Source organism: Orbicella franksi, chromosome 4 (genome assembly GCF_964199315.1).
Source record: "Orbicella franksi chromosome 4, jaOrbFran1.1, whole genome shotgun sequence".
Lineage (NCBI taxonomy): Eukaryota > Metazoa > Cnidaria > Anthozoa > Scleractinia > Merulinidae > Orbicella > Orbicella franksi.
Window position 1 is genome coordinate 6,498,280 of NC_138148.1, and position 19,048 is coordinate 6,517,327.

Sequence of the window (19,048 nt, forward strand, 5' to 3'; positions counted from 1 at the left end):
AGCGATAATCTCGCAACGAGCTTGTGTATTTGCACATTGTCACAAGTTACAAATTACCGTCAAAAACGTTAACAGCGTATGAAGTGGACTTTTTAGTGTTTTCTGGTACCGCTTTATCGACCAGCAAGTTTAGCCTTCTTCCTTCAGTACGAAAGCAAACCATTCTGCCATCGTGACATTAGTTTTTATGTGTGAGACTTGAATCCTTGAAGTCGGTTTTGAAAATCGTGGAATATCGCTCGGATGTTCCCTACTTTTAGCTAAGGAATATCAAGTCACGTGACGCGTTTAGACCAATCGCGTGCGAGCGAAAATGTTTGATGGATTTTAATTCTACTTATTGTATGGAGAACCATCTCCTGATTTCAATTACAAATTTTAAACCGTTTTTTTTTTTTTCAGTTTGGCCGAATAGGATTATGAGGATAACATATCTGTACCTGCACTGGCAATACGGCTCAACAAGAAAGCGAACCTAGGATATTTCGCCAAAATAAGATGTAAGACTACACATGAGACATTAATGCCTCAATAAATAATTGATAGTTGCTAATGGACTTCAATGAGAACATGGAAGACATTACGACTCATTAAAATTTTAACCGACAATCTGCATCCACGATGCCAACACTCAAACTATCCTTACTGGTTTGTTGTCTTAAGCATAGTTTTAGTTGGAAGAATTTGAATCGTTGTTCTCTTTAGTTTATTTAACAGTTATTTCTCGAAATGAGGTAATAAGACGCCAACAGGATGGTTTGCTTATTAAGGGTGAAAAATTCCTTTAATTATCTGCTGCTAAGAATTTTGATAAATTATCAAAAAAGGAGGATATTTGGTTATCCCTTTCCCGAAGCAAACATAATTCTTTCTACTGTCAGTAACAAAAGGGAATGCTGTTAAAGCGATTAAATTAAAAACAAACAAGCTCATTCAATGTTCCAGTTCTTGACTAATGGAGGCGGCTGCATGTCTTCTCTACCTCTCTGATTGACCAAAATAAACACGGAATACAGAACTGCCGGGTACCAAAAAGCCAAATATCGATTTCAAAGCTTTCAGTTTGTTCGGAAACAAAGCGAAGTCGGTCGTTAAAAAAGCCGACCTTCTCAGTTGGAATTGAATTAACTTGTTCAGCCCTCGTTTCCTTTCACTATGCTTAATGTTCTGATGTGCGCAATTTTATTGGTTTCATCTGGTCTCATACAAGAGGCAATCTGTTCTAAAGGTGAGTTCTGTCTATTTTTTTCTGTTGATAAGTTTTCTTTCCTCAAGGTTATTCTTCCGGAATAAAAGTTGGTGAACAATTTTTTTTTTTAAACTTTCCCTAAATGTTACCTACCAAGCAATATTTGAAAAAAATCTTGCTAGGTAGAAAGTCTCGGGCGCATGGAACAATGTAATATACAATTTATGGCAAAATGACACAATTCTAAACGACATTTGAGTCAAAACGTTGCTCGAATCGTTGTTTTCGAGGTCATAATTCGCATCCTCGAGTAACGGTTTTGTGCACTCTTTTAGCTATATCTTTTGTGCCTTCCTAACAATTTTTTTCTTAATTCTTTAAAATAAAGAGGATAATTTGTGCACCAAAATTATGCAATAAAAAATATAGGTCACCATGCTCGTTTCAGCGTAAACGAACATTTTTTTCGCTGTCGAGCTTAGTTTGAGGAAAAACTTTGATGTTGTGTACGTGCACGCGCTTATGTGCGCGCGCTAATGACGCAAAAATCGCGCGCAGTAATTAAGGATGCGCAATGCAATACTGAGGAATCACCTTAATGATTCATTTTCCAATAACAATGCACACTTTGTATTTTTCATGCTGTTTTCTTAATTGTGCCGCAAGAGTCCAACTTTGATCTAACTACGTTTACTTAATTATGAAGGCTGGTTAAGAACGCTGAGGGAAAACTTTGATGTTGTGTACGTGCACGCGCTTATGTGGGCGCGTTACTGTCTGTTGCAATTGGTTCGTTTGCTTTGTAACATTTTTTTGAGAAAAGGGAGTTCCCTTTATTGATGTTTCCTCGTCGATTCTCAAAGTACTAAAACATGAGAAAATAATTTCACTGTGACTGGTTGAGAGCAGGCAAATTTGTCGTTAATTTTTCATTTGCACTTTGAAGCAAATCAATAAGGTGCATTTCTAAGTTATCTAATGATGTGTAAATCGTATGAAAGCTCGCACAATGAAGGATTTATACCACTCGTGATATCTGAAATTTCTTTTCAATTGTGCTCGCCTTGATCCTCGTGCAAGTTTGAGAAGTGCATTCAAACGATTAGCGATTCTCGTTGGCAAAAATACAAATATGTCTCATCTAAATAAAACGTACAGCTTGTAGGCTAGGGTCCTTGTTGGAAGTTAATTTCATCAAACTTTATTTCTATCCCATGGCGTTAAGAGCATTTTTTTAGCGACAAAATAGGAAACATCTTGCAGCCAGTTTAAATAAAGGGAGCTAGGTTCCACTTTAGAGTGAAACCACAATCAATCAATCATTCACGATTTGTATGCCGCATTCACGCATTAATGGCGCAAACAGCCCAAATAGCTTTAATGATTTATATGATTGTAGTTTCACGCTAAACCGGTAAATGTCCAATTTCAGTATTGTAGCAAGTTGCAAGTGAAAAAAAGTTAAGACTGTTAACGGGATGGAACACAAATACATTTTGGGCATTTTGATGAAATTGACTTCCTACCAGATGAAATTTAGCTAAATGAGGTTTTAGTACATGCCAAACTCATTGCAAAGAGAAATAATTCCTGCTGGTCCTACATGTGGAATGTGCCTTCACATTTTACTGTTTTCACTTTATTCTTTTTGAGGATAGTGCATTAATGTCATACAAATAGGAATTTCAGGCGCTCTGTCATTGATAAAGGCTCTTCGTAAATTTTTTATGTTCTTTTGTAAGAATTGTTTGATCAACTCGCAGGCACGTGCAACCGACACGTTAAATTTACCTCGGAGATAGATGGCCGCGCTCTTCTTGGTCACGTGATTAAAAACCTTACTCTACCACTGGATGTACGTAATCCCTGCAGAAGTCAATGTGTTATGGAGAGTCGCTGCGTGTCAATCAATATCGGTCCAGTGATAAACGACAAAGTGATTTGCGAGCTGAGTAATTCGGATCACTCTTTACACCCTGACGATCTGAAAGCCCGACCAGGCTTTACCTACACCGGCACTGAGGTGAGAGATTAATATTCAGCTTTAAATTATTCTTCATGTGTAAAGAAAGGATAATAACATCTTTAGCCTGCCAGCGGTCTCTTTCTTTTACCTAATGTGCTACGGCAATACACGAAGGGGAAGCAAAAGATGGACGATCCTATGGCTAGCTCGCTTCATCGCTTCTTGTTTCTTTTGCCAACTTGTATAATTTAAAATTTCCCTATTATGCGGGTGATTTCAGGAGCAAAAACCGTCGGCTCGTTGTCTGATAAGATCTTCAAAGAATTCGAAGCGAAATTTCAAACAAAGGACATTTTGCAAAGTGTGTACGTTCGAACCCTTTAAAGCCTCAAGCTTTAATAATACTCCAAAGTTAAAGTTGAATGTATTTTGTTCTCATCAGAACGCGTGTTCTAGTAATCCTTGCTTCAGTGGAACATGCTTGAGTGGATTTACAGAGAAGAAATACCACTGCGTGTGTCCAGCTAACATTACAGGAGAAAACTGCGACAAAGGTAAACACAGGCAGTAGTTAGCCAAGGGTAAACATGAAACGCCAGCCCTATCCCTCACTCGGGGGCAAGGAACTAAGCAGCAAACATGAAACGGGTAGGGGAGATGTGGGAGGCAAGAAACTCTCCCACTGTCCCTTCTTCCTCTCCCCACTCTCCCCTCCCTCTCTCTATCCAGTTTTTACGACCGCTTCTCAGGCTAGCAGTAGTTTACAGGCTCGAAAAACAAATATTGTTCCCTTTTTAACTGCCACTAAAATCTTAGATATCTGTATTTTTTTTAGTGTCAAAAAGCCATATTACACTTGCGTAGTACGACCGACTAAAGGCCGATAGACACGAGGGGTTTTGCTCCCGGGTTTTGCTCCAGGGGCACGTTCCGGCCAAGAGCAGAGCTCCTCCCTGTGTACCAAAGATTTCATGGACGTAATTCATTCTCGGGAGCAAAATTCCCACCCTGCAAAATGCACAACAACGTTAGACCGGTTAATTGTTTAGGGTCAAGATCCCGGGGCAAATTGAACAAACATAGAGTAAATTCCCACATTATGCTCCCCAGTGTGTACAAGTCGTGCAAATTGATCCTGAAGCATGCTCCTAGAACAAAACCCGCCTTGTGTATCGGCCTTAAAACTACTGGTTATGTTTATATGAAAGTTTCTTTGGATCAATAACACCATGAACATCATCACTGCAACACTACTCTACTGAAATAATGGCTAAAAATCTTATGGCATTTGTTGTTCTGAGACAAATTGACATATACATTTTTCTGTGTCTTCCGGATTTAGGTCTTGTAGAGTCTTGTAGGATACTCTATGACGTATACAAGTAAGTCATTAAAGTCTCGGAAAATATTGAAAAAGCGTTGAGTGTCACCCTGCAAACAGACCCTTTTCTTAAAAAGAGGTTTTGCTTTTTTTTTAGTTCAGTATTCTTTTGCTAAAACCTCGTTTAATGGGTTTTTACTTAGAAAATCGTTATGGCCTAGTTTAATGGGCCATGAAAGCTGATATACACTGGTCTATTATTAAACATAAGTAGGTACTGCAGACCGGAGCAGCGCCTTTGGCAAGACCTTCTATTAACATCTACGCATGCGAATGTTTATGAGCCATTGAAAGGAAGCCTTTAATTCTTAAGTTTTTTCAAGAGGCATGGTGTTTTGGCTCTTTGTTTTTTTTTATCTCTTTTAGGTTTCCAGCTTGTTCACACTAATTTGTTAAATAGCCAATTTTGTTTTGTTTCGTCCTTGTAATAACAATTTCAATGCAGTAGTGTTCCCAAAATTTTCACTCCTCCTTGTCTCCGACGAGTCGAAAAAGAGACCACCTGCGCTATATCGCTGTGAAAAGTGATAGTCGAGACCATAATAAACACTGTGTTTGAAAACTCCTACTTGTGCAATGATCTAAAGTTTGTTAACATCACTTAGTGCGACGATTATTTAAATGCACTTGTATTAATCCCTTTTATGATAGATAACTTCGTATTCAGCAGGTCGAGGGTGAGTCAGCTGGTTACGCTTCATGTTGACTCAAAACCAGTTTCTGTTCTCTGTCACTTGGGAGATTTTGGATGTGGAGATGGAGGATGGACGCCGGTCATGAAGATTGACGGCAGCAAGGTATATTACAAGCTACTGTAAGCCAAAGTTTTCAAAACTCAGTTCAGAATATTCAGTTGTGGTTGTTTCATACCGATGCCTTTTAAGCCATGCATTACATTTAAAAGCGATTTAAGTTATGTCTGGTAAGTTAAATTTAATAGAAAAAGGTTTAGGTAAGATGTTTTCCTTTTTATTCCTCCTCAGAGCACTTTTCACTATGACTCCCTGTACTGGAGCGATAAGAATGAATACAACCTTCCTGGAGGGGAGACTGTGTTTGACTCACAAGAGACCAAGTTACCAACCTACTGGAAAACATCTTTCTCCAAAATCTGTCTTGGTATGAAGATCGGCAATCAGATTAACTTCATTGTCATCAACAAGCAGGCCAACTCTCTGTACTCACTGATAGCTGACGGGCAATACCGCTACACCTCATTGGGTCGTAACACGTGGAAGACGCTGATTGGCTCACAGGCCTCCTTGCAGCTCCGCTGTAACAAAGAAGGGTTCAATGCTGTTGGTTCCAGAGGCTCTAATTCCAAAGCACGAATTGGTATTCTTGGTAACCAGCAAAATAATTGTGGCAGTTGCAACTCAAGAATCGGGTTTGGTACAGGAGGGCATCCTGAAGACTCTAATACCTGTGGAAACGCTGCCTCTTTAAGTCCTGACAATGGAGGCAAAAAAATCAAAGCCATGGGTTACATCCTAGTGCAGTGAGAAGAAACTGACATAGAAACGTAATTTAGACCGACCTGTAGAAGATAGAAAAACAGAAAAGTGCAAACTAGAAACTGAAATGATTTCGACAGATTGATCTTAGTAGTATGTCAGTAGGTTCTGTTAGTTTTGTTTGTTTGTTTGTTTGTTTTTTCTTTTATAAGAAAGAGCCTTCAAGTTTTAAAACAAAATAAACGTGTGCTGGGAATTAACTTGTTCAACTAATACTCGAGTACTTTTGACACATGCGTTACACATAAGATGAACTCAACCCTCAAGATTCAAGTGACTGGTGTTCATCCTCACAAATCAGAGAAACTTAATGGAGCGCAATTATCTTCCAGAGGGCGAGGTTACCTAGATGCGATGCTCTTGGTCACCATTGATAAATTCAATCATTTTCTGGAGCAAAGTTCCCTGTTAATATTCTGCAACTTTCCCCTCACCCTCAAAATAATCTAACAATAATCTTTTTCTTCCTGAAAATAAATACCCCTTCCTAACCAAGTTCGAGGGGCGTACTGTAAGTTACGGACCGAGTCTTTTCCCCATCGATTCATGGCTCAAGCGCGAAGGGCGCGGGTCATAAATCGAAGGTTAAAAATGAGATATGTAACTTACAGTACGGACCGAAAAGACGAGGTTAGTAAGATATTATATCTCTACTTGTGAGTCTGGCGGGTTCGGGAACGATTTCTATTCACGCGGAACGGCTTCAAATTTCTGACGCACGTCGAAAGCAAAACGAGTCAATTTGAAATCGTCGTTAAATGACTCTTAAGACGTTAGCAGGTTTCAATGCTAAATTTTAGAATTAAAAGAAAGCTTTAAACTTTTACTCGCTATAGAAGTTAAGAACACTTGGCGATAAATCACGAAATAGTTTGGCAACAAAAACAGATTTAAATTTTAGCGGACCGTACAGTAGAATACGGCCTACTAAATTGACCATTCACAGCACTTACTAACTGAGAGATATAATAAACAACCATGCTTCTTTGTTTGCTAGACCCGTGAGAGCCCCAGGTCTTGGTAACGCCGATGCGGTGCAGTGATCTGAGTCTTATTATCCCGTGTACCAGATGTTTTTTCACTTGTTCATGCGGCGGAATTTTTTACTTTCCTCCCCGACGCAGCGTTGCGTCACAATATAAAGACCTCACGGAAACCAGAAACCTCGCATGAAAAGCCTCCGGAACCCTACCCAGCGGAGGGGCTTAGATACCAGATCTAAAGTGTATCTCTTTGGCTTTCAGCTGAGTCGCAGGGTCGAATTTTAAGTGACTTTAGTTAACATTCAATAGTTTGCTACACTGCTTTACTATTTATGATCAGGGAAAGACGAGTTATGACGCCGTTCAACTTCCTGCTGTCAGGAATGGTGAAAAAGTACGTGTGTTGTGCTTAACACCTACAGGCAAGTTGTTCGCGTCAAATTTGGAAAGTCTTCCAAGCATCTTACTTATAGAAAACTGATGTTGTTGCTGATTCAGTATCATAACGTAAGTGCAGAAGAAGCCTGTGTTTTCTGAAAAGCTTCACATTTTTCTTAAACTCACTCACGCATGAGCGCTGATTTGTTTTTGTTTGACAAAAGTTTCTGATGCTATTACTTCCTTTCCTTTGGCCTTCATGCGCGCGAAACATTTACAATATATCTACCAATGAAATCACTTTTCAAAGTGGAGATTATTTAGTAAATAAACCCCTTCAGGCGGCTGGTATGTCGGCTGATAATGCCTGGGGCTGAGAGATTGTCCGAAAAATGAACATTTGGCCGAGAAGCGAGGCCTCGAGGGCAAATGTGAAATTTTGAGGACAATCTCTCAGCCAAGGGCATTATCAGCCGATGTACCAGCAAGCCAGAAAGGGGTTTATTTATTTCATAACCCCCGCCCCCCCCATTAATTTTCATATCGCGCGTAAACTGCTCGTAGAAAGCTACTACTGTTGATGTAATAGTGAATGCGCACGACTGACGATAGCAAGTACGTTTTAATTGGTTTCATTAACTTTATTTCCCTTGTGATTGGACCAAAATCTTGATAAACTATCATGTGAATAAGCCCTCGCAACGCCCCTTAGATCAAACCTCGAAAACTCAACGCTTTTAGCTTATGCTCGTTCGTTAGTATTTTGTTGCACTTTGCACTTTCCGGAACAGCATTTGCGACCAGCTTTTTAATGTCAATATCATCAGACTCTACGAGACGAGTTGTTTTTTCTCCCTGTACGTAAAAGAATAAAGATTAAAAGTCGAAACTTCTTTCACGCTGGCATTGTTTTTTTTCGACGGAAGTAATAGCTTGTAATCGGAGGACAAATATCAACGCAGGTGGGGGTTATAGCGTGATAACTGTCCGGTGATTTACACCACGTGACGTATTAAAGTGGCCAATAAAATCGCGCGAAAATTAATGAGTGTGTTATAATTAAATGTAAACTTTAGCCTTTATTATTCGCGCGGACGGCGAGGAAGAACTAGTCAATTCTGAAGATGAAAGCGCATCAATGCTAGTCCGTCTGTAAGCCATGAAAAATATGTCCTGTTAATTCGCAATCACTGAATTGAATGGGTGGACTCGTTTCTCAGGCAACATATCCTGTGTCTTGTTGTTTTTGGCTAAATGTTTCTTAAGTGAAATGTCAAATGTTAAGTGTCTACAAGCGGTTTTATTCTACAGGTGCACGGGTTCCTAAGCAAATTTTATCAAATTTCAGCCCTTTCAACTGTCTCCAAATAACTCTTTTAGACTCTTTGTACGCCATTTTTTCAGGGTTTGGATAAAGTTTTGAACGACTAGTAGATATCGATGTAATGAACACTATATCGAGGCTTCTCTAATTAAGTGAGTAATCTTAATTCTTTCTGATTCGCCAATTTGTTGCTTAGCAATGACGTCATCAGTTTTTACACGTGGACGTATATAGATAGTGTTAGCGGCATATTCCCGCCAGTAGTTCAAGTTTCAGTTATCGTGCGTGCACAGTACGTGTTTTCAAGTAAATTAAGTTTTAAGCTACCCTTGACTATTTAGAGTGCAAGCGGGAACCGATGTGTAAGTACAAACTATTTTCTATGCTTGCTTTTTAGTATAAGTTTCAAGTTTTGACGTTTTTTAACCTTAAGTACCTTTAGTCTCGGTTTTTTTATACAACAGCCTATTGTACTAAGTCCAACACGTGGCAGAGCCCCAGTTTTCAAAGTTTTTATTTCATCTTGTTTTTAGCGATAGATCTTTATAGTTCACACTCCCCCTAGCTTAGGTTTCTATTTAGCAACTTTCCTATAAGAATCTCTGGTAATTCAGTTAAGTCCTTTCCTTGCTAGTAAATTCCCACATCGCTTTCAGTGGCGCTCACGCAAGCACGTTTTTATCGCATCGTACAATTTTATTGCTTTCAAGTTTTTAGAGTGTTATCATTTATTGTATTAGGACAGTTAGCAGTATGCGTATCCGTATCAAGAAAACCGGCTCAACATTGATAACAATAGGCATTGTTATAAGATCTAAAATTGGTCTTATATGGTCATTTTGAACAATGGCGGTATAAGGTTCTAAATGCCCGCGGGAGTTTTTGAAATTTCCGATTACCATACGAGTGCGAAATTTAAACGATCGGAAAGACTGAATGGAAGACAAATTCTCCCGAGGGGAGATGGTATTGGTATAATCCTGTCGGTGCAAATAGTTGCGGTGGGGTGGCTGGTAGGGTGACGGTTGTACACATGTATTTAAAAGTGAAAGTAAAAGCTGCCGACAAGTAAGGCATCTTTTTTTCTTTCAAATTGCTCTAACCTGATAAACTCACCACGCGTGGGAGTGAAAGTGAAGTTCGCATTTGGCTAGATTGCGAACAGGCTCTTTTTCGCTCTAAAACCCATTAGATCAGTGTAGGATGAACGCGAAAATAGCGAGCGCGATGATCGAGCGGCAAAGCTGCTCGCTTCGCGCTTCCGCTGTTTCCGCGTTCGACCCACGGATTGAAAAGCAGGAGGAGAGACTGCTTTCAGTCGAGCATTCGGCCACAGATTAATAGCTCTTAACAGCGCTTCGAAGCTCGCGCATCTGATGTCCACAGCGATTTCCAGCGGAAAGAAATCAGGGAACAAATAATTAAAATTACAGACGCGATGTTTTGGGTAGCGTTTCTTCGCTCTTTAATAATTTCCGCTTTACTCTCAACGTATTTTTTGTGAATCACGACTCCACCGTTCTAGATTTGTTTACTAAAATTGAGTTCATTCAAATGCCGCGCTTCATTCATCAGGTTAAGTGTTCTTTTATTAGCGTGCATGAAAAGCATTATCCCCGCCCTCTCCCACTATCTCATCCCACTGGCTAACGCTTTTGTAAAATCATTAATCAATCTCCTTCAAGAAATTTTAGTCTTACTCAAATACTTACGATATATTTTCCCCGTTTAACCCTAAGTAAAATTTTTAAGTTAAACTTGAACATAAATTATCAGAATTCGGTTGCAACGGTCAATTGCTTTGGTAGAGATTAAGGTAAAGATCACACCTTCGTTTGCTGCGAGCTTGATTGAAAACAACGGCGCTCTTTCACAACTAAAAAGTCACACCTCGTTTATAAAGTGCCGCGCGCTCGACTGAAAACAGTTGAGTCAAAATCTGGACGCTCCGCGAACACTCAAAAAATTGAAAACGAATAACTTCCATGACGATTGCCAGGTTTCAGAGAAAGATTTATACGCGCAAAAACAGAATTTCAGTCACGCATTCTTCACTCTAACCACCGCGCGGTCGACTTAATAAAAAGCAGAAAAGTTGTAACGCCGCAAGAATGACAGACAAAGAATGTTTTCAGCAGCATACCTACTAAAACGAGTCGGAATTAGAATAAAAAGGGATTTAAACCGGGGGTTGTATTTAGAGAGACGTGGTCCGAATGCGACACATGTGGATAATTAGTTTTTGAATTGTGATCACCTCGATGCGCGCAGCGGCGGTCAATTTGCCTTGGGGTACACCGGTGAGAATTGACTTTACGAGAGAAAAAATTACGCTGCCCACCCCCAAGTGCAGCTTAATTGTTCTGCCGAAAGTTTTCCGAACAACGGCGACGATTTTGGTTTGGCTTCGGATGAAGTCCCTCAGGGTTACCAAGAACAAAAGGCTATTCATTTTTGCTTAACGTATGATGTTGAGCCGGAACAATAGACCATTTCTTGATACGGCTGCTTGGGATCACTGATGATTTTAATTGTATCTTTACTGAGAAGTTTGACTGGAAGTATTGTCATATCGCAGTTATGATTGGAATGTTTGCTATTATTGTTTCGTGACTCTTGTCATCTTGTAATCTTCTATTATCTAGTAATTAGTTTATTCATTACATTATATTTCAGTTTACGTTCGATTATCGTCAATTAAATCACCGTCAATCACAGCTGATTTTCCGTGATCTCTGGCTTTATTCGATTAGTAAAGAATCTCCCACACACGCTAGTCTCATCGCGACAAGTTGTCTAGCAAGTGACAATTCGGCCTTTCAACAGTCGCTATGAACCTGACGTTACAATCGATTTCTATGCTTATAGGGTGCAACGACAGAAATCTCGAGCTCATAATCTAATTGTTTAATATACAGCGTATTTAGCCCAATGGGTGCTTATTTGCTCTTTTGTGGATACAGTTATTAGTCTATGATTAGCGACATGTCAAGCAGCCTTATGACCAACTGGTCGCGCAGCCAAGCCAACGTGCATCAGCTTTGAGGTAAAAACAAATTGAGAAGTAGAAACAAATTGTTTGATTTGAGGTGATAGGAATTTACAATAGCTACACTAGCTAACCCATTCTGTCCTAAGAATAACCAACATCCAGTTTCTTTTGCATATATGGATATGGCTGTGTTGTTTCTGTGTTGTTTTTCATAGCTATACATTTCTCAGTTCTAAATTTCATTTTGACAATTTCCTTAAAAGCACTTAGATTAGGAGTTACACCACGTTTCCTACTTATCCAAATTTCTAGTTTAACAAGCGTAATAATGTAATTTAATATTTCTATTTCTGCGTCTAATTTACCTAGAAATACATCTTGTAGGGTGAGGTTCGCTCTTTTAACCGAAGACCAAAAGGATAGAAAATCATCCAGATTAGGTTTGTGAAAGAGCACTTGACTGGATGTACCGCGAGAACTTATTGCTGTGGAAAATTTTTGCACAAGATATGTTTGCAACTGGAGTTACAATACTCAGATAAGTGCGGACATTACAAAACCTCAAATCCTCGGAAGAATGAAGATGAGGAACAACTTTCACCTTGGGAGGAGGTGGTATGCGAGAGGATTACCAACGCAACGAATGCCATCAACAGGTATCGGCGAGGGGGACGACCTTATCATATTCACAATCGTATTATTGTTTCGTGGGGGACCTTGCCGTACCATGCGAATCTTTCCATCTGGTTTGAATTTTATACAAGACTCACCATCTTCGTGCAGCAAAGGCGAAACGCTACCTTGTACATCCATGCCTATGTCAATTTGCCGTGGATGACCATTACTCAATCAATAAAACAGACGGTGTATGGAATGTTTAGTAGAAACATCCCCACGGAAGTAATGCTCTGCGTACGCGAAGTAAAGTTTAGGTTATTGTTCCTGTCGTGGCTGCACTACGACGCTGAGAGTCTGGGTTTTTGTCGAGGGTCGAGGGTCGAGGGTACTATGTCGAGGGTCGAGGGTACCATGTCGAGGGTATTAAAACATGAAATAAGATAAATAAAAAATAAAAGAAATAAAATAAAATAATAATTAAAAATAATAATTAATTCGGAAATCTTCGGGAATCTCCGGAACATTTTAGAAAATGTTCAGAAAGTTTCGTATGCCCTTCGGACAACACTCTGAAAAACTTCTATAGGCGGTCAGAATTCATCGGAAAATCGAGTTCGTGTTTTCTTTTGAAGCTGACCGCTGACCAAGTTACTTTTTACCGTTGTATCGCGGAAATTTTTTTCATGTTTCGAGTTCAATTAGAAATTAATTTGCACTTGGGAGTTTTTTTTTCAAAGCGGCTCGCGCAATTTTCAGCTTTTTGAAAAACTCACTCGTGCAAATAACTCTATACGGTATGATTACCTATGCAAACAATATTATACATGATGCATGAATTTTTCTCCTCGTGTTAAACAAATAGCTCAAATAGCGAGTGGTAGCAAATGGTATCCCACGGATCTTCCTCGGCAATCTTCGGATATTTTCGAACGTTTTCAGACAATACTGTAAAAACAACAGGGAACGGATCAACGGATATTGGAGAAGTTATTATGCCAAGAATAAGGAACGGATCAGGCATAGACTTCATGACCAAAATTAAAAAAAAACTAGGGTAGAATATCGTGCGTTTTGGGGCCAGGGACCAAGAGTCTGTGAAACTGGAAACGAGTTTAGTTCCCAACACTTTGTGGAATACCGACGGTCAAGACTTAAAGAGTTAAAAATTGTAATCAATTCTCTTTCGGAGTTCATGTTATTATTTTTATTACCATTACTCAATAAACGTTATAAAGACTCAGACTCTTTGTTTTTGTTTTTGTTTTGTTTTACGAGTTTTTTGAGTTACAATAAAAGTTACACGTTACACCCAAGCTGTGTCTTCAGGGTAAATGGGAGTGAAAAAGATGAATGAAGAGTTAATCTGTTGATAATCACTTCATCCTCAGCGTCGTAGTGCAGCCACGACAGGAACAATAACCTAAACTTTACTTCGCGTACGCAGAGCATTACTTCCGTGGGGATGTTTCTACTAAACATTACATACACCGTCTGTCTTATTGATTGAGTAATGGTCATCCACGGCAAATTGACATAGGCATGGATGTACAAGGTAGCGTTTCGCCTTTGCTGCACGAAGATGGTGAGTCTTGTATAAAATTCAAACCAGATGGAAAGATTCGCATGGTACGGCAAGGTCCCCCACGAAACAATAATACGATTGTGAATATGATAAGACCGTCCCCCTCGCGGATACCTATTGATGGCATTCGTTGCGTTGGTAATCCTCTCGCATACCACCTCCTCCCAAGGTGAAAGTTGTTCCTCATCTTCATTCTTCCGAGGATTTGAGGTTTTGTAATGTCCGCACTTATCTGAGTATTGTAACTCCAGTTGCAAACATCTCTTGTGCAAAAATTTTCCACAGCAATAAGTTTTCGCACTACATCCAGTCAAGGAGTCAATGACAAGGTCGCCTTGACAGATGAAACATTTGTCCTTTACCTCATCTACTTCGGGGATCAATCCTAGTAGTCTTCGACTTCTTCTAACTTCCATTTCGTAAGTCAACAACTTTGTTTGGTCCCTTTCAAAACGTGTGAAGGTTTTATATAGCAGACTAAGAGGGAGTATCCCCTTATCCCTATTTTACCCCTTCGGCCGAGAAGGGAGTGGGACAAGTCTAGGATTGGTTCCCGATGAGGTCACCGTCCCACGATGCTTTGGAACAGGGAGTACTCCCTCACCCCTATTTTTACTCCTCCGACCGCGAAGGGAGTGGGGCAAGTCTAGGATTGGTTCCCGTCACCGTCCCAGGATGCTTTGGAACGAATAGAAAGGTATATAAGTGCCTCGGACACAAGTCCCTCAGTCTTCATTATGGCCGCTTGTCGGAGGGACTTCTGTCGTTTAGAACCACAGGACACTGTAAATATCGAGTTTGAAGTTGCGTGACATTTTTTTGCGTAACCCTGGCGTGATTTGCGTCGCCATGGAAATCCGTGAGACCGATCCCAGTCCTCCGTCGAGGCTGGTGGGCTGTTTTCCAACATGGCCGACTTTCGTGGGCGCCGCCATCTTGAATTCTTCATTCGGCTCCTGATTGGCTGAAATTTGTGGCGGCCATCATGGATTTGGAGAACAATAAAATCCATTGTTCTCTAAACAATAGCCTATTGTCTTTCTCGGCTCCTGATTGGTTACCGGTCATTTGAGCGTGCATTACTACTAGCCTATCTTTGCTAAGCGGTAATTAGTAAAAGTAATATCGTTCAAAATCTTGAACTGAAAGCTCCTTACAAAGGTTTCACACGAGATGGATCTCACATTAAGAAAAGCTTTGGAAACAGCTGTGTCGTCCAGGCAAAATTTCTCTTTCCACTTAATGAAACTTTTTGAGACTCTAGCTTTTCTTAAAATAAGCAATTCATAAAAATGTTTACTTCTACTCACTTGTTAATGGATTAAAACGTTTTTCCCCAAACTGAAATTCTAAGGAGTTCAATTCGTTCTCATTAAACTCTGAGCGTTTTAGATCGGGTGGAATAGCCTGGCGAATTCCGGTCCAAACTAAGAAATTTGACTGTTTCAAACCTTTTCTTTTTGCAATGTTATAGGATTCTAAGTTGTTCATATTTAATAGCATATTCAAAACCAAGCTTCTACATGATGTGGATAGGAGATGGTTTTACAATCTGTCTTAATGTTTTTATTGCTCCATATAATACACTCAGATATTAGAGGTTTTGTCGAAAATTCTGTTTTAAAATCTGCCCACCACCGAAGGAGTTCTTCATAAAATATAGATATATTGATATCATAATTATACACCTAAATAGGAAAATTCCGCCGAATTCTTCAAGTAGATGATTAACAAACGCCTTCCACGGAGACGAGCCTTCAGCAAAAAGTCTACCGAGCTAAGCTAGTCTCAGCGACTTGACTGAGGTTTCCAAATCTGTTAAATTCAGGCCTCCACATTTTAAATCATTAATCACCGCTAGTTGAGCTATTTTATAAGGTCCTCTCCACAGAAAGTTGTAAATGATTGTACTAAGTTGTTTAATAAATACCTCTGGAGAAGGCAGAGAAGAGAATACATAACATTTTTGGAAGCAAAAAGGATTTAAGAGTCCCTGTCCATAAAAATGGAAAATAACTCGGCAAGAGTCGAAAATTCGATTTCACTCAAATTTTCATGGTAGATAGGCTAGGGCATGACAAAAACTAGTGGATAGTTTTTTTGGCAAAATATCCTTTTATTTCAAAGAAATATGCAAATTACCAAATTCCGTTAAAATCGTCATTTAACGCACCATTTTATTACACAAGTTTGAGAGCCTCGCATGCAAAACCACATCATTCTTCCGTCTTTAAAACACTCAAATATTTTTGTGCAATGTTTCAATATGTACTTGGTGTGTTTTAGGGAATGTTGCGTTGTCTCTTTGGGTGCAAAATAATTAAATTTCGAAGACATGTATTTCATTCACTTAAAAGTACTTCGTGAATATAATTAATTTTCAGCATGTGCGAAACCTTCAAATGGATCAAGCTTCAGGTGGTTGAATCGCAGAAGGATGGTCTACAGATTCCTGTAAAAATTTCTTTGGGCAAATGATTGTGAGCGACGCGAGAGCTTTTGAAAGTACGTCAAAAATGCAAATATTTGACCATCCGTCGTCAAATGTCAATTTACGGGTTAGACGTATATTTCAGCATGCGCTACATGACTTGACCTATGTTAAGTTGAAATAGACACAGAGTTGATAATTATTTATATGACGATTTTAACGGAATTTGGTAATTTGCATATTTCTTTGAAATAAAAGGATATTTTGCCAAAAAAACTATCCACTAGTTTTTGTCATGCCCTAGCCTATCTACCATAAGAATATGAGCGAAATCGAATTTTCGACCCTTGCCGCAAAATTAAGAATTTGTCTGATTTTTACAGGCAGGCACTCTTAATTATAGTAATTTTACCATAAAGCGACAAGCCTCGACAACTCCATAATCGTGTCTGCGTTCGGATGTCTTTTAATTTCGCATAAAAGTTTGTTTGCATTTGGACAGATGCATCATAAGCGAAAACGATCCCTAGGGCATTCATGCTCTTACGCCCAATCCCAGGGGTGCCGCTGTGCTATCTCTTGAACAGCCAAACGAAACGGCCTCGGTTTTCGTATAATTTACTCTCAACCCAGAACAAGATCGGAATTTCCCAAGCATGCAAGTGAAAAACACGTTTTGCACACTCAATATTAGACACGAAAACAATGAGATCGTCGGTATATTGAACTAACATAAACTCTCCCTTTCCAATTTGGAGGCCGTGAATATCCTTGTTGGTTTGGATCGCAGTTGCTAAAATTTCCGCAGCAATAATAAATAAGTAGGGAGACAGTGGATCGCCGTCTTCTTGCTTTTCCACCTCCACAAGCCAAACAGCTAAGTTATTCACCGAGTTGGTGTCTTTCGATGCAGGTCCATACCACGCGCAGTCTCTGTTTTCCTGGAAAATTCGTGGAGAACAACTCAAAACAAGTAAGCGTGCGAGTATGAGTGTGAGCGTGACGTGCGAGCAGCGAGCGGCGAGTAGCGGGGGCGTCAGAGGACGCGCTACTTTGCGGCTCGCGGCTTAGCGTCAATCTCGCACGCTCTCGACTGCTCACTTCTATCATGTTGCGCTCTACTTTGCGTTCCTCCGCATGGATATTCGAGCGAAAGAGAAACTGTTCGCAGTCCAATACCGGTCTGACAATGGCCTCGAAACGTCAACATCACGGATTCGCTATCGGGATTAAAACGGATTCCGCTCAAAGTTCGAGCAATAAGTGCAAAAATTAGTTACTAAACTTGAAAATCTATTCACAGCACAATAACTTTTTGAATACTATTTAAAACATCTAACTATAATTCGTTTCTCTAAGTGACCCCGCGATTAAATCCCCAAGCATTCTCGAGAAATTTTATGTCAAACCTCTTAAGATTGCTTAATGCATTTGTTATTGTGTTTTCAACTAACGCGAAACGTCCGTTTTAATTGAAATATGGATAACTTCAAGTTCAATTTTTTCTTCCCGGGGAGAGTTTGAGAGCTTAAGCCCTAACACGATCTTCTTTCCTTTATTCAAAATATTACCATGCTATGATTTTTTTTTTTTTTGGTAACTTTGTTTTTGCCATTATTGCTCGAATGTTCTGCGGAAATCACGTTAATTATTAACATAAAAAAAATGGAAAAGCTGTATATATGAAACTGTAGGAAGTCTAATAATTCTGGTTATTATTATTTTGGAGTAACATTTCCTGATTTCAGTTTCATTTTCTGTTATAAACAATTTTCTCAGTTTGGCCGAAAAGGACTGTGAGGATAAGTAATCCAAGCAAAGCTAAAGTAGTGACCATCTCCGCTATCATTGCTCATTTTATTACTTAGCGCACGCTCTCATGCAGACGTGGCGAGCGAATTTGCGCGCGCAGTAAGGATGCGCAGAAACAATTAGCGAACTAGCAAATTAGCGAACGTCCTTAATTATGAAGGATGGTTAGGGATGTCCTTTTGTTGTTTTGTTTGCTCTCTAACAGGTTTTTCGAAGAAAGAGACTTCCTTAATTAATATTTCCGCGCCGATTCTTAAAGCCAAGGAGCATGACAATATCACTTCATTATGACTGGCTGAGAACAGGCAAATAAATGGTTAATTTTTAATTTGCACTGGGAAGCAAATCAATAATTCACGATTTGTTTGCCGCATTCACCCATTAATGAGGCAAACAGCCAAAATAGCGTGAATGATTTATACGATTGTGATTTCACGCTAAACAGCAACCTGTTTGTCTTAAGTATGTTAAGACCTCTAGCGCGATAGAATAGAGATAGAGTTTGGACAGTTTGCTAAAATTGACTTCCTACCAACTGAAATTTAGCTGAATGAGGTTTTAGTACATGCCATACTCATTGCAAAGAGAAATTCCTCCTGGTCCCAAATATGCAATTTACCAAACTATTTTTATCGTTTAAAAATGCGCAAGTGATGTTGCTGCGTTCTTTTTGAGGATAATGTATTAATGTTCGCAAAATAGCCGTTGATGGCACAGATAAAAAGAAACTCATTTATTGTTGGTGAATTACTTCAAAGTTAGCGACGACAAAACATCGCCTACTATAACCTTCCACCTGAGCTAAAACGAAGCTGTAGATGAAAATAAATAAATAAATAAGTAAACAAATAAATAAATAAATAAATAAATAAAAAATA

General features: G+C 39.4%; 1 protein-coding gene across 2 annotated transcripts; it reads left to right on the forward strand.

Annotated features, from left to right (window-relative positions):
- LOC145484255 (uncharacterized) lies at positions 1-10,441 on the forward strand. Of its 2 annotated transcripts, none has more exons than XM_081462896.1 (6): positions 1-1,228; positions 2,953-3,212; positions 3,598-3,709; positions 4,498-4,537; positions 5,204-5,333; positions 5,520-10,441. In XM_081462896.1, the coding sequence occupies exons 1-6, from the start codon at positions 1,156-1,158 to the stop codon at positions 6,036-6,038; spliced, it is 1,134 nt and encodes a 377-aa protein (XP_081319022.1). In that variant the 5' UTR covers positions 1-1,155; the 3' UTR covers positions 6,039-10,441. The 2 variants fall into 2 exon arrangements, with proteins under 2 accessions (XP_081319022.1, XP_081319023.1); XM_081462897.1 differs by having other exon boundaries at positions 4,507-4,537.
- Positions 10,442-19,048: the final 8,607 nt, after the last annotated feature.

Bases quoted from the DNA above. Each gene is read 5' to 3' on its own strand.
- LOC145484255 (XM_081462896.1), top strand. From the start codon at position 1,156: ATGCTTAATGTTCTGATGTGCGCAATTTTATTGGTTTCATCTGGTCTC. The intron at 1,229-2,952 runs GTGAGTTCTGTC...ATCAACTCGCAG, and splicing joins AGAGGCAATCTGTTCTAAAG to GCACGTGCAACCGACACGTT. The intron at 5,334-5,519 runs GTATATTACAAG...ATTCCTCCTCAG, and splicing joins TGAAGATTGACGGCAGCAAG to AGCACTTTTCACTATGACTC.